This window comes from Ambystoma mexicanum, chromosome 12, assembly GCF_040938575.1.
Source record: "Ambystoma mexicanum isolate Mex_15411 chromosome 12, UKY_AmexF1_1, whole genome shotgun sequence".
Lineage (NCBI taxonomy): Eukaryota > Metazoa > Chordata > Amphibia > Caudata > Ambystomatidae > Ambystoma > Ambystoma mexicanum.
The window spans coordinates 1,062,782,375-1,062,798,591 of NC_090936.1; the positions used below are offsets into that span (position 1 = coordinate 1,062,782,375).

General features: G+C 46.9%; 1 protein-coding gene across 2 annotated transcripts in view; it reads right to left on the reverse strand.

Moving 5' to 3' along the window:
• The window catches only part of CEP41 (centrosomal protein 41), a 562,782-nt gene that overhangs the window by 386,813 nt on the left and 159,752 nt on the right, over nt 1-16,217 (reverse strand). For both annotated transcript variants that reach the window (XM_069629612.1, XM_069629613.1), the window contains exon 2: nt 11,645-11,708. In XM_069629612.1, the coding sequence (XP_069485713.1) occupies nt 11,645-11,708 (64 nt within the window). The remainder of the gene's footprint in view (nt 1-11,644; nt 11,709-16,217) is intronic.

Sequence of the window (16,217 nt, forward strand, 5' to 3'; positions counted from 1 at the left end):
ACAGGCAGGCTGGGGAGAACAAAGGGAACAGGGTTACAATGAGGGACAACAATTCTACCAACAACAACAGCAGCAGCAGGGGACAGGAGCACTAATACAACAGCAAGCACCACCTCTCATACAACAGCAAGCACCACTACCACCTCCTCAGCAACAATTACAAACATACACACCACAACAACCGCAAGTACAGTACCAACAACCACAACAGGCACAACAGCAAGTGGCAACAGCACAACCACACGTCCAGGCAGTACAACAGCTCACACAAATACAGGACGACAAATTACTACCCACGGACACACCAATACAACAGACACAATTGGGGAGGGTGGCAATACTAGGTCACAAATAGGACAGCCCACATATGTCTTTGATGTGTCCCATCCCGTCGATAACAACTAACCCTGCGGAGGAACCATCCATAAAGGTGGCGATAAGTGACAAAACATTTTCTTTCCTAGTTGACACAGGAGCCACAAGGTCCTGTATTAGGGAGGGGAAGTTCAAATTTGTCAGGCGAAGCTATGCACACTCAAGGATTTTCTGGGGCTCGAGGACTGGTTCCTTTTACTGATAACATCTCCTTATCTGTTGGAGATCACGACCTGTCTCTACCACTGCTATACTCAAAGCAATCGCCAGTAAACATACTCAGGAGAGACATCATGAGGAAGTTGAACATGACTATATCCTTTACTGATAAGGGAATAGTGTGCTCCTCACCAGGCATCAACATGCTCACAGCACGCCACATACTTCAGGCTTACTATGGCAAAACAGTAGCGAGGGCAGAGCCAGTAGATGGGGACCTCTTCCAATACGGGATGGACATGGCACTAGCATGGCTACCAGGAATTGAGGGCAAAGTGTGGAGGAGACCAGCAGCTTACCTTTTCAGACCAGAAACACTGACAAGTGAAGGAGAAAGGGCTATAATTTAAGTGGACATAGAAAGCAGTGTGGCAACCACAGACTACATTGCAGTTCACGCACAGGATGGAGAGGGGAAAGCATTGAGAGCAGTAATAGCACTGGCTGTAGGATGCAGGCTAAACTAGAACAAGAGACTCCACACTGCTGTGGGTTTGATTACTAATTAGTTCAAGTAACAAGTTATTTGTCAAGGTGTACTGCAAAGGTATCACTCAAATTTTTAGGCTGTAGCAGACTCTGAAAGCAAGCAGGATAGTCTGATGATTGAAAAACCATATAGAATATGTTTATTCAACAAAGAAACAGTTGTGTAAATACATAAACAACTAAACATAAAGCAATATAACAAACATATCAATGCATTTGTTCAATGGTTGGAAGGTTAATAGTAAAAAAAGAAACACCAAACGCAAAACACAAAAACTTAAACATAGCTTTTTGAACAAAGAAAACAAAAGAGAATTCTAAAAGAAACTGGACAACAAGCTGCCAATTGTATGGTGGCCTAGATCCCAGCCAATATTCTTATTTATGGCTTGTATTGGGCCACTGCAAGAACAAGTTGTTCTCAAAAGAGTTGACAGGAGTAGAATTTGTTCTATGTCCTATGATTTTCTGACAGGTCTGCAGACTTGGCAGCTTGTTGTACAGTTTCCTTTGCAACTACTGCAGGGCATGGGTATTTGACTACAGCTCATACATAGGACCACTCCTCGAGGCCCTTAGAGAAACACAGAGGGGGGAAAGGAAGTTGGGATGGACAAGAGAAATGACAGAGGCATTCAACGAACTAAAACACGCCATTTCAACTGCACCAGTACTAGCCACCCCCAACGATGAAGAGCACTTTTACATATTTTCACATTGTGATACTGCAGTAATGAAAGCAGTACTGACACAAAAAAACAAGCATGGGCCACAAACCAGTGGCATTTTACAGTGGCCATTTGGATCCTGTAATGATGGGTCACTTCCCGTGCGAACAGAGCCTTGCCGCAGCAGCATTTGCGGTAGAAAAATCCTCAATCACCATGGGATGCCCCACCACACTATCCATGGAGCATGCCCTTTTTGCAATATTGAACAAGCCAAAATCCACATTCACTACTCAAAGAGCTACAGGCTATGATATTATACTGTCCAGACCAGAACTGAAAATAGTAAGGTGCAGTAACGTTAACCCAGCACGATTTATAGCAGAAGAAGTGGAAGAAGGAGAGCACTCACATGACTGCACACAGGCAATTGAAATTTACTCAAGTACCAGGAGAGTGGAAGAAAATGCCCTACAGGGGGGGTGGGGAGGAGAAGAGATACTGTACATAGATGGGTCATCAACAATTGATCAAAGCAATGGGATAAGAAGGACAGGAGCAGCAGTAGTACGATTGAGGGAAGACTGGACTTACGTTCCAGTAAAATGTGTACAATTACCTACTAGTAGCACTCATTTTGGCCTTAGAAGAAAGCAATGAGAAAAGAGTAACAATATACTCTGACAGTGCATGTTGCATCAACAGTACATTCAGGATTAATAAAATGGCAAAGAAGAGGATTTAGAAGAGCAGACAGTACTCCGGGACAACATGCTCTCCTACTGGCTGAACTAATTGAAGTAATTACCCGGAAGAGGTAGCACTGGTAAAATGTCAGGCCCACACTAATGCGGATGACCCAATATCAAGAGGTAACGAAACAGCAGACGCACATATGAAACATGCTGCGTACTTTGGCGAGACATGGGCCCTCCCAGAAAAATAAAAAGATAAGGGGGGCTAGACAGATGTTGATGAAGGATGGGTACACACACATCCCTGAGACACAGATCATGGAATTACAGGCAGCAGCACCAATGGCAGAAAAGGAACTATGGCTTAAAAGAGGATGCACCATGTCCCCCACATATGCATTATGGCGACAGAATAATACAGGGAAAGTTGGGATGCCGCTGGCCCTATTGAAAACAGCCCTGACCCAATTACACTGTCCCACGCATACAGGGAAAGTAATTGCTGCATGAATAAAAGAATCATGGTTCTGTCCCGAGCTGAACTCGCATGTTGCAAATTTCATTAGCAAGTGCCTCAGATGCCAACAATTTACAGCCGATCTCACACTGCAAGTGATCAAAGGTACAATACCCCGGCCTGAAGGACCCTTCCTGCACCTACACATTGACTACGTTGACATGAACAATGTATGTCAAGGTTACAGATACATGATTGTAGTGGTGTGCCCATTTTCAAGGTGGATCGAGGCCGGTCCCTGCTCCCATGCAGATGCGTTCAGAGCAGCCAAATTCTTGGTGAGGGAGGTGTTCCCAAGGTGGAGGTTATGCGAAGTGTTGCGGTCGGACAATGGCCCATACTTTGTCAATGAACTGTTCCAGAACGAAACTGCACTTTTGGGAATCAAACCTAAGTTTGCATGCGCGTATCACCCACAAGCAAATGGTGTCTGCGAATGCCTTAATGGCCTCCTAAAAGAAGAGATAGCAAAGATCCAACAAACAACCAAAAAGAGTTGGCTGTACTGCCTCCTTTTGGCCTTATTTGAGTTGAGAAATAAGCCAGGGTCAGACTACCACCTCACACCCCATGAGGTGGTGACCGGGCGTCAGATGCACCTCCCACTCACACCACCATCAAGGGCTACAACTGTTTTTGGTGAAGAAATGCATGAGTATGTCTCTTCCTTGGTTACTAGTGCCTCTTTTATCTCTCAACAGATCGAACGGACGCAGGGCGGGTCGAAGAACAAGGAGAAGCAACCAACGAGGAACAGGAACAACTAGCACAGTGGACAGTCAAAGAGGGAGACCAGGTTCTCCTCAAAAATTATAGACTAACTTGGAACAATCCTAGATTTACAGGCCCGCATTTGATGGAAAAAATAGCCCATAGGGCTATTAAGCTAAAAGGCAAAGACGTGTGGACCCACATCCACGACATCAAGCCCTACAAAGCACAGAGCCTCCCTCACCTCAGCGAAGGGGCCAACGCTTCAGCAACGACAAGTGATAGCAATAAAGACACAGTACAGACACCGGATACCGCAAAGAACATAAACAACCAACCACCCACCCACCCATAACCCACCCTATGGTCACGAGATCCCAGGCAAAATAAATAAATGAGCACAAATTAACCCCCACCAGCCCCACCGGCCACCATTTAATAAAGAACATTTTCAAACAATCTGCAATATACACCACACTGTGTAAACACGTGCATGCTCTCCTCTTTTTTGTCTCGCACACGCACGTATTGCGTATTGCTATTGTATATGTAACAAAAGAAAAGGAATATACGTCACTGCCCAGGAGTAAATGCTATAATAACACCTCAGACGCACTGCCACACCAGTTTGTATACGTTTTAAAAAGGCCAAAACACTTAGAGAAGAAGAATACGTGTATATTATAACACGTTACTTATGATAATAGCTCAATCATTTCCACATCTCCACGCAGCATTACCCGCCCTGAGAGATAGGACGGTAAGGAAAGCGTGGGAACAGTTTTTCACCTGGGCATTGAACGATTAGGGGGTAAGCTGGGCTTGACTAAAAGATACTAACAAAATAACGCATATTTTTAAAGATTTTCCAGGCGGGCATCTGTATCATCTAAAAATAAAGTAGCTGCAGGACCGCAGCAAAGGTAAGAGAGACATGCCAGTGGTATTAGCAACTGTAATAAAAATGATAGGGATATTTTTTACCACTGGTCTGATTACTGCTGCTGTCTGGCAGGCCTGCTATGTTTTCTATGTGATGGCATCCCCCTCTACTAACATCTTCCCTACCATGGCTGCAACGAGCATGGTGTCAGGAGGTACAAGTAGTACGGGGCCCAACATAAAGAGGGCTAAACGTAGTGTTTCTATTGATGTACATGGGGTGGACACATACATTACGGAATCTACACACGTCTCCAACAACATGTGGTACAAGCACATGTCCAAAATTGTAAGGACACAATTAAGGACAACTGCTTTGTGTGCTCGTTGATCCCATACACCATGAGCACATCAAGAACATTTGTGGCAACTGAGGTACCTGCAACATCGGTGGATTGCCTGATATACTTAGCGTTGTTCCAAACACGAGGGCTATTTCAAGGGGGAAAAGCAATACTAAGATGGAAATCAAGGTCAACATACCCCTATGAAGACAACTTCATCAAAACGCTACCAATGTATGACAACTACTGCCAGCTGACGCAAGGGCTCCAGTACATAACAGATGGACCAGACAAAGGAGAGACAAAGGAGGTTACATTGAACAGCCTAACACGTGAGTGGCACGCAAAAGAAGTTACTGGTGAACCAGGATGCTGGGAAAGAACACTAATATTAATATATGGCAAAGTATACCCTAAAGAAGGGTGGGTGGACGGAGTTGTAGGAAGTAAAATGCTGACTTTGGCGAAGTCATCGGTGATGACAGTTCAAGAAGAAAACGACAAATGTTACAATGAATGGACAAGCAGTGCAGCACTGGTCACATGGTTAGATAAGGAGGAGGAACCAATAACAATACTCCCACTCACTGCACCAACACTGTGTTACCAGCATGACGGAGAAGTTGATATTGTGAGGAATGATGATTGCAAAAGAACAATAAAGATTCCTGAGGGGTGGTGCAGGAACAGCAGTTCTGATGGATCACTATTGGGCCTGCGGAGCGAAGGCATACCACCGCTTGCCACCGTTGTGGAATGGAATATGCACTATGGTACACATCAAACAAGTCAACCTGGAGAACCTCCCCAAGATGGACGAAGGGAATGAAAAGGAAGAAAAGGTCACTAAAGATGGGAGGGTGCAAGCAACGGAATGACACTACCCGCCTGTCCAGAGTGAAAAGACAAGGAGAACCACTGATGGGATACTACCTGTGGGGAAGGTCAGAAACAGCTCCGAGTGACATCCCACCAGCACACAGGTTGTTTAGCAGAGTGGCGATGTTCTTTTCCTCCATCGTACATCCAGGTGTACAGGCATATGCAAATGCAAAGTGGCTCCAGATAACAAGATGGGAGCTAATGATGACAAACTCTACAGTTAACGGATTCAACGCGATAAATGAAGAACTGAGGGCAATAAGGATGGTGGTCCTACAGAACAGATATGTGCTGGACCTTCTAACGGCAATGGAAGGAGGTGTTTGCGCAAAATTGTAAGCTTGTGTTGCAGGTTCGTCCCTGCCAACGACGAGGACAACGGCAGGCTGTCTGAGGCAGTATCACAACTGGCCAAGATGCACACCAAGATGGAAGAAGTGAAGGGAGTGACGAAGGACGGTAGCTGGTTCTCTTACATCTGGTCCTGGATGCCATCATGGCTCTCAGATGGTATCAAGATTGTGACAGGATGCATAAAATTGGGAATGGCTTTTATGATGGGGATAAAGGTATGAAAGGAAAGATCAAGGCGTACTGCTGAAGAAATGATATGTATGCACGTCCTAATGCCAGCTGAAGACGACCAACACACAGACATCATTATTAAGGAACGTGAACGGCTGCGCCAGCAGATAGTGGAAGCAGACTTGTATCCACCATCGATAGAGGTCGAGAACCCAAGGAACCCAAAAAGCTATGTCGGAAAATGGGTTTATTGCAAACCCAGCGGCGGATGCGTTTATATGTACTTGTCATTTGAAGACCATGTGGACCGGTACAGGCACTTGGCAGGAATAACGAAGGTATGGCGAGTACGAGGAGACAGAGTGGATAATTTTGTGGTGACAAGTCGACCAGAGGGGGGACTGAAGAGGGAAAATGGGATGACCTCTTCCCCAGATTCTCATCCAGACCATGGCCTAGGACGTCACGAACCAAGCACCCCCCCCGAAAGAAGAATTCGACCTGCTCACCGCTGTCCCAGATGTCAAGATTCACTGTGGCCACGCCCCACATAGCCAGTCAATGAAACCACATGCAGGAACCTCAGGTGGAACGGACATCGACCATATCAACTCGATTAGACAGTAACCACAAAACACCGCCATCGTTAGAGATGCCAAGACGATATAGCCAACAGTCAAGAACACACGTGCCACCAAGCACATTGGACACCCACACACCAACACACACGAAGAACATACTCAGAGCTATGACGTAGAGGACCACTTACACCCACCTACAGCACCGCAGAAACGCAAGACACCAGAAGAGCTTGTGTACATGCTTGCAGACGCTTCCTCGCCACCAAAACCATGAAGAAGTAGCCTTACATATGGACTAATGCACATGGAACTCTGTCACCCCTCGCGACCCCCATATTATGGACTATGTACCGCCACTCATAAGCCAGCCCAAAGTATGCCGCAAAGCAAGATTCCCCAGGCCGGAGCATCTCAAAGCTGCAAGGTGCTGATGACGCAGAACGAGCCCCGACGAGAGCCCACAGCCAAGGCCGCAATGTTGCAATCTGCATGCCGCGCTCCCTGCGCCAAGGTTACACCTGCCACTGCTAAACGCTCCTCAGAGCCGAAATACAAATCAAATGCTCATATTTCTGCTCCAGCCACAGTCTCACATCACGTGACTGAGCTGACCTGATACGATGCCAAGCCCTACGGGACAGAGAAGCAATGGGGTCTCAAGTCTGGGACACAGACTGCAACAATGAAGTGACAAATTGGACACCTACAGCAATGGGAAAGACATGCACACCAGCTAATAGTCAGGCCTGTCCATTGTCCGCCACTGACACATAGTCATACTTTGTTGCCAGCACCAGGTACACCGCGAGCTGGGAACAGCGATGGTCCCAGGCTTGGGGGCTTGCAGATGAACCAATGAGAATACGAGGGGCTCCATGACACCACTATAGTTTAGCCAATCCCTAATTGTCCCCTTGTAACAGCTTTCGTGTAAACAATTATTAGGGACGGCCCAAGCGTACCACCTGACCCTTTCTCCACCACTAACCATCTTCCCTATATGTGTCTATACAGACCCTACCACTCGGGGAGCCAACACGAGATGGCGTTAGGTTTTGGGGCCAGTCTTCCTGGGTGACGCATGTAGCCGCGTCATACTGCTAGAAAAAGGGCCTGTGAGCCCACCATGATCGAGAGGTCCCTCGGATGTCTATGACCTGTGAGCCCGTCCCTGCCTGTTTCATGTAATAAACAGCAGTAACTCTTTTGTTCTTGTGTGTGTCTAATACTCTGTTGGGACGCGGGAGGAGTTGGGGCCTCCCCAACCCCGGAGGTCCGTGGACGGCCCTGCCGGCCCCCGGGAAATTACCCTGACACTCTATTTCGCCTTGCAGTGTTTTTTCTAAGTAATCTTCTTAGAGTAAATGGCCTAATTGCAGCTGTAAATGTACTCCTGGTGTGATAAAACAATTTTACCAAAGCGTACCTTAAGCCACTTGATTTATAAGCAGTATGTGTGTCCACGCATTGTTTGTTCCATTTAAATGTTAAAGATACACATCGACAAAGCCAAAAGATTTGGTTTGTCTATAGGTGTTAAATAGGCATTTTATAGCAATGACATAACATGCCAAGGTACTCGCACCATTTTCCAGCTAATAGCATTTTAAGGCCATGTTACTATGGCCGTACATTTCAAATGCCTATGCTATGCCTACACAAAAGTCAAAACTACTGCCTTGTCAAAGCTTGTTAACTAATGTTCAGTGTATTAGGATTTCTTTCATAGAGGCTCCCATTATCACAAAGCAAATCCTTGTAGCATTCATTAATACCAAGTTTGAAGTGAATCATGCTTTAGTAACAGTGATTTCAAATTAAAGCGCAGCAGAAATTAATTCCCTGTGAATAGAAATCTTTTACACTACTAGCGAAAAGATTAAACCAGTTCAGGTTCTAGTTACATTCCCAGTAGCAGATCTAACTCTTCCTAAATGCAGGCGAGAATGAAACAGAACTGACTGTACAAAGGATTGTGGTTGTGTAAATAGTGTTAATTAGATAGTTGAGTAGGTATCCTGCTCTAGCCCTGGCTACACTTCCACCTCCCTATAGGGGGCGAGGGCACTTAAAATGGACAGATTAAGGGTCCCACAGATATTACATGCAGAAAGAGGTCAAATGTTAGTGGTAAATGACTGTGCCTAATTCATGCAGTTGGAAACGAATGCCACCTCCAACACGGCCTTTCAGTGTGAGAATTCTTAGCTATGCAGAAATGAAGCGTGTGCGTGTAAACTAAAGGCATCAACTACAAGCTCTTGTGGTGTCCAACCATTTCATCCAAAATAAGCGTCCACGTATAAGCATGGACTCCTGTTCGAAGCAGTAGGAAAGGGTCTACTCTAGTGCGGGCCGTGTTTTGTAAAACAGCACGGATTGCCGCATCCCACCACCTTTAAACACCCCTCAGAAACGATGTGGCTCACAAATGCGTTCACGCAAACATTAAATATTGCACACAGGGAACAATAACTAGGAGGGAACATCGAGCGAGGAATAGGCGCAGTGCTCTGGGTGAAAAGGCAGAATGGCAGCTATGGGTCTTTTGTAACTACGGGTGCAGAGGCAGGACTCAAGGTAGGAGTTGTGTTGCGGGGGGATGAGGGCAGCAAGACACCAGATATGGGTCTCATGTTGTGGGAGAAGGGGGGGCAGCACTGCACGGATGGTGGTTGAGGCTCAGCTCGTGTTTGGCTCCGATAGCAATGTCAGGAGCCTCCGGCTCACCCCTAGTTCGCCTCCAACCGTGAACTCTAGGTCTCCCCCACTTAAACCTCTGGACACATTTTATTTTAAACACTATAACACTGAGGCCCCATCTCTTGCCCATCTACTAACTTGGTTGACCCCTCCCTCCTCCTCCTTTCCTTGTAGCCAAGTTTATTTATTAATTTTTTCTCACAAGGGTGGGTTTGGCTTCCTGTATGAGGGACAAACGGAGGGTATAGTTAGTGGGCTTGTAACTAGCTTTCTGGCATTCGTGGGGGGGATCGAAAAATAAGCCAGGCGCACCATCAGAGGCACATCTGGTGATGGATCCTCCCTAACACATAGATCCATTCACTGTCCACTCCCCACCTAAGCCGAGACAGGGCAATCTCATCCCCACTGTTTCCTCCGCTGGTTACTTGTAGATCCATTGCTGACTAGTGCCCCCGCCTTTGTTAGATCCCCACGCCCTGGTTTCTCTGCTCCTTAACCTTGTTCTTCCTCATACGATTGTAAAGTGCTTAGTTGCTTCCTGAAGCTCGGTCCACGCTCAATACATTCCCTAATAACAATCCTTGCTTATCTAAGCCCACGTTTAAGCAATACCTGCAAAGACTGCCCAGCATTCGAATTCTTAGCTTGGAGATCAGGCGGTGTGTCAGCTGGGGCATGTAACAGCTGCTAAATAGTAATAATGATAATAAACCTGCCACCAACCAGGCTTGTCCAACTCCAGGCCTCGAGGGCCGGAAACATGTTGGGTTTTCAGGATACCCCTCATTGAATGTATGCACGTTTCTGCTCATGAATATGAATTCAGGATAGCCTGAAAATGTCAGGATTGCGGCCCTCGAGGCCTGGAGTTGGACTTCCCTGTGCTAAAGTCAAATGCTAAGAACACATTTCAATTGGGAAATGGTGTCTCTTTGTGAATACACTATGCCACCCTTGATCATCTACTGCAGATGACTCAGATTAAGTAAACTGACCATAATAACAAGCATTGCTAAAGCCAATAGTTATACCTCTGGAAATGGGCTGTTGGGGGACTACATTTTTTCCTTTGCACAGACATTTTCCTTTTTATTGGGATGATTTATAGAAGGTTCAATATATGAAAGCTGTAATGTTAAACATATGAATGGGGGCGGGGGTGGGCATACCTGCTCATGGAAAAGTCAAATACTGTTGGCATCACCAATGCTTGTGTTAAAAGCTCTTGCGTATTATAATAGAGGGGAATCCCTCATCGCTCCCTGAAACCACTTGCCTACTTCATCCCGTTTTATTTCCTAGTCGTTCAGTCTTTTATTCAAACGTAAACCTTTTTTTCTGGATTAGCCCCAAGTGAGCACATTTATGTAGCCTTTTATATGGCCGCGACTAGAATGTTTATAGGTGTCAGTGAGAGTTGGAGATCTGTATGCAAGCAAGACACTGGGAAATGGAGTCCGCTACTATGGTGCAAGCCTTCTCCATCTGCATCTCTGGTGTGCACGAACACAAGGAACGCAAACAAAAGTGGTAGGGACAGCTCTGATTAATCAGAACTAATGGCGATTACTAAAATGTAGCTTCCATTCGTTTCTGCTTTGGCTTATGTGTGCCATTACAGAAAGGGACCAACTAAATGCAGTCTTGGTCCTGACACCCATGGGACCAGTCCACCCCGAATTCCAAGGCCATAAACACTTCTTCGCAGGAAGCCAAGCAAGGTCAGACACATTGCAGAGTTGTTGGGCCTCATGGCTGAGTTCCAGCTTGATATCCTAAGTACAGCGGGAAAAGGACCACACATTGCCTCCAACTTAGGGGGACTCGCTGCAAACGCCAAAAAGCGATGGCTACAACACTTAGATTTAACCACAACCATTGGCAGTTGTCCTCTGCAGCTTCCATTCCCTCCATCTGTTTTACGGCGTCTGTGCCATTACAGACCGGGCAAACCATATGCAAATCACAATTGAAAATCCCACCAAACAGCAATAGAAATGCAAGAAAACAGGGCTGGGATGCTAGTCCAACCAAGCCGTGACTCGGGTACCTGTATCCAGTCTTGTCCTGACGTGCTGATACTTGGGATTGTTGGGAATTCTCTTCTTCAAATACTGAAAAGAAAGGAAAACAACATTTAATCAAAACGAATGCATCATCTCCAACTAGGCCCATGCAGGCCCTGGCCGTGTGAACAGTTCGACAGCGACATGCCTGCGCACTGGGACTCAAACCCAGTCGAATACAGTGGCAGCCTGACTGGTCGGCGCACAGGTGAGTGCAAGGTAAAGTCTTGTGGGGCTGGGCCTGGGTCAGAGTCACTCACTTGTCGGCAGGGATGGTCACTAGGCTGGTTTTCTCGGATCCCACAAATAAAGTGGCCCTGGATCCGGGAAATACATTTGCACCCTTCAAGTGTTTGTGATTTTGATCAGCCAGGATTCGAACCCACATCATTAAGAGAAGGGTTGAGACTATTACCTACAAGACCACTTGAAAGTCTGGTCAGGATGCCTGTGAAATTGCTAGTCGGGAGTACACTCAAGAAAAACTAACACAGCTGTGTAGGTTTAAAAGGTGTGCACCTTGAATACTTTGCAGGCAACATTATAGGAAACGCGCAGTCCCCTTTTGGGTTATTTTCCAGGTCTTTAAGATTAATCTCCTGAAAGGAAAATAGTTATGGGAAAGGCCCGAGAAAAAAAAAAAACTCGAGCTGCTGCCGGCATCACCATTCCCCCCCAAACCTCCCCCCTCTCTAAATGTCCAGGTCCAGCGCTGCTTGCCGGGCATCACATCCCGTCTCCTCCCTCGGATGCAGTCTACATGGGCGACTCTCGGTCGTGATATCACCAGTGCAGTCCGAGTCTTCTAAAGTGTGCGTAGGGCACAGTCAAACATTACACTAAAGGAATATCTTGATCAACTTCTTAATAGGGATGGCCATTACATATGTTCTATGTGTAATGCCCATCCCTATTAACAAGATAATCAAGATATACGTTCCCCAAATCTTCTAGGAGGGGTATGATTTTATATAAAAAATTCCAATCCCAGAATATTTGGGGAAAGGGTTTGATTTTACTGCGGCTGCATTTCTTGGGAAACGTCGCCCCCTGGCGGCCATTTCCCAAGCGACTTTATCACCGGACACTGTTCCACATAGTATGGGGAATTGTCGAGGGCATATTAGACTTTTATTACATATTGCTCCTCGTCTCCTGTGAGAAATGTGATGGCATTCTCACACTTATTCCTTGGGGATCCTCTATTCAGGTGGCCAGCGAAGGGCCATTGCTTGTGGATCCCGACCCTCGGGGTGGACAAGCGAGGGAGAATCACCTGATTGGAGGGTTTCAGGGGATTAGGAGGAGCATGTCATAGGGCGAGATGTGGTATCCCAACGGTATGGGTGAGGAGGAAGAAATCCCAGAGGCCTTCATGGGATATGCAGGCCCCATTGTCCCTAATCCAAAGGAGAGACGTAAGAGGTAAAAGTTCATGAAACTGGTAAGGAAGGAAGATCAAAGGAGACAGAGACATGGCATTACCATTAATATCCCTTTTTATCCCATTAACCCAGACTCGTGCTGGCAGAACAAGATGTCAGGGGTAAGGAGTAATCTACCACAAAAAGGAAGCCAGTCCACTGAGTAAACACAAGACTAGGGGAATCCCCCCTCTCCTCTGTCAATCATACAATTTGTATTTGTATTTGTTTTATTTGTAACGCGCACCATCCGGCCCGGAGGCATAAGGCCGCAATTTAGACAGTACATAGTATACAAGGCATACAGCAATATACATATTTACAGAAGGTAGATTAGAGCAGGAGTTTCCTAGGGCTGGTCCGGACATCATGGCTGGTTGGAGAGCCAGGATTTGGTTTTAGCTTTAAAGGCACTAAAGCGTTCTTCGGATCGGATGGTGAGAGGGAGGGCATTGCAAAGCTTAAGAGGCTAGGACGGGGAAGCTAGATCCACCCGCCTTTTGTAGTTTGAACCTAGGGATGGTTAGGCAGTGGGTCTGAGCCGTTCTTTGCGGACGGGTGGGAGCGTGTCGGGATAGCCGGCTACAGAGGTATGGTGGGGCTTGGTTAGCTAGGCATTTGTGGGTGAGGCCTAAGGCTTTCAGTGAAATTCTCTGTTTGACCGGTAGCCAGTATTAAGTTAGATCTAGATTCCGAGATGTGGTGGTTTCGTGGGATGTTTAGGGCTGCTCTGATAGCGTTATTCTGGGTAATTTGCAGTTTGTTCAGATTCTCTTGGCTCGTTCCAAGGTAGAGGGCGCTCGCATAGTCAATTTTGGCCATGATAAGAGTTCTGGCCAGAGTGACCGCGTTGGGGGTGGTCAGGAATGGCCTGCAAGCTGCAATGAGTTTGCAGGTGTATGCTGAAGAGGATCTGACTGCATTTGTTTGTCTGGATAGGGATAGGGTGGCGTCAAGATAGACACCTAGGGTTTTGGTGTCTTTCGAGACTTGGATGGTGTTGTCATCGATGACAAATGATTGGTAGGATGGCTCAAGTTTACTAAGGCGTTGCGTAGTGCCCAAGATGAGGAGCTCAGTCTTGTCATCATTGAGGCATAACTGGTGTTGTGCCATCCAAGCTTGGATAACCAGGTAGACCTCGTTCAAGGCCTTACTGTCAGCCAGGTAGTCGTCAGTGATGGGAATGAGTATCTGGGTGTCGTCAGCGTAGTTCGTATAGGAGACACCCAGATAGTCAAGTACATCAAAAAGTGGTTTTGTAAAGACGTTATAGAGCGTTGGCGACACACAAGAGCCCTGGGGGACGCCGCAATGAATCGGGGAAGGATCTGCAGCTGCAGATTGAGAGAAGACCCGCATAGATCTATTACTCAAGGATGATTTGATCCAGGCCGTGGCTGATGGAGAGAAAAGGGCGGCCGAGTGAAGATGCTTGCATAGGATTTGGTGACTGACCAAGTCGAAGGCCGCAGAGAGGTCGAGTAGGAGTAATAAGGCAAGTTTGCCGCTGTCCTTTAACACTTCGATTTGGGTTTTTAAGTAGTAGAGCTGTCTCTGTTCCATGTTTGGGTCGGAAACCAGATTGTCTAAGGCCTAGAAGATTGTTGGCTTCCAAGTGCTCTTGGATTTGCAGGTATGCTGCACGGTCTAGGATTTTTAGCAGGAGCGGGACAGTGGTGATGGGTCGGTAGTTGGTGGGTATGCTAGGGTCGAGGGAAGGTTTTTTGAGCAAGGGGATCACCCAAGCATCCTTAAGGTTGTCGGGGACAGTTCCTGTTTTGAAGGATGCGTTGATGAAGGATGTGATAAATGGGGCCAGGTCGTCGGCGGATTCCTTAATAATTGGGGAAGGGCAGGGGTCGCCCTGGCAGTTGGACGGTTTGATCCTCAGGATAATGTTTTCTACCTCCGCAATGGTGAGCGGTGAGAAGGCAAATCGTTTGCAGTTGGGGACGTCAGGAGGGAGGGCCCCTGCTGGGATGGGAGCGCGATTGTCCAGTTTCAGGCCAGCATGTTTGGCTGTGATTTTAGATTGAAGCATGGTGATTTTATTCAGCAACGCTGCCTGAATGTTGGCACACCATTTGCTGTCTTTAATGCAGGTGTCAGGGGGAGTAACGGGGGTTTCAAGCTCTTTTAAAATCTTATGTAGTTCCTTGGAGTTGGAATCAGCATGCAAAATGCGATTTTTGCCTCTATAATGGCTGCTTTGTAAGTGAGCGAGGCCAGGAGGAAGCCGTCTTTATGCACGTCAGAAGGGTGGCTTTTCCATCGGTTTTCGGCGCAGCGTTTGGTTTTACGGAGTATTCTTAGCTGTGAGGTGAACCAAGAGTTCAGGTGAGCACGTGGTTTGGCCTTCCTCAGTTTGATGGGGGCCAAAGAATCTATAGCTGTCAGCATGCTACAGTTATAGATGTCAGCTAAGGCAGTCGGGTCGTTACAGGAATCAGTAGCTGCTTTAAGTGTGGGGAGTAGCAGAGGGAGGAGTTTCTCTTTGGTTATGTCCTTTTTGTTTCTGGTCGGGAGAGCCGGCGCTATCGCGGTTGGGATGCGGCGGGCGGCTTCAATATTAAAGTTGATAATGTGGTGGTCTGACCAGAGGCAGCGGGTAATGGCCAGGACATTGATATTACAATTAGAGCTGGCTAGCCAGTCAAGGGTCCTGCCTTTAGAATGTGTAGGCTCTTGGATGTGCGAGGTGAAGCCGGAATTGGAGAGGGAGTTTTCCAGATCAAGTGCAATAGGATCTTTAGGGTCACCTAGTCCCAAGTTGAGGTCGCCCAGGATGATGATGATTTGTGAATTGGTTTTAGCGTTGTCAAGGTGGAGGGTGGATATGTCGCGGACAAAGGAAGGTGCGGGGCCTGGGGCCGGTAAATTAGGTGGAGGGTGGCTGTTTGGTTGGGTGTTAACGTGAGTTTGACTGACAATAGCTCAGCTGATTCAAGTTTGGTATTGGTCGTTGCTCTTAGGTCCAGAGTGATTTTATGGATGATGGCAAGGCCCCCGCCTCTAGAGTGGGAGGCAGAGGAACGGTCACATCTCAATATGCTAAAGCCAGGTGGTATAGCAAGGGACAGTGAAGGACCGGAGGCAGCATGTAGCCAGGTTTCAGCTATGGCAATGAAAT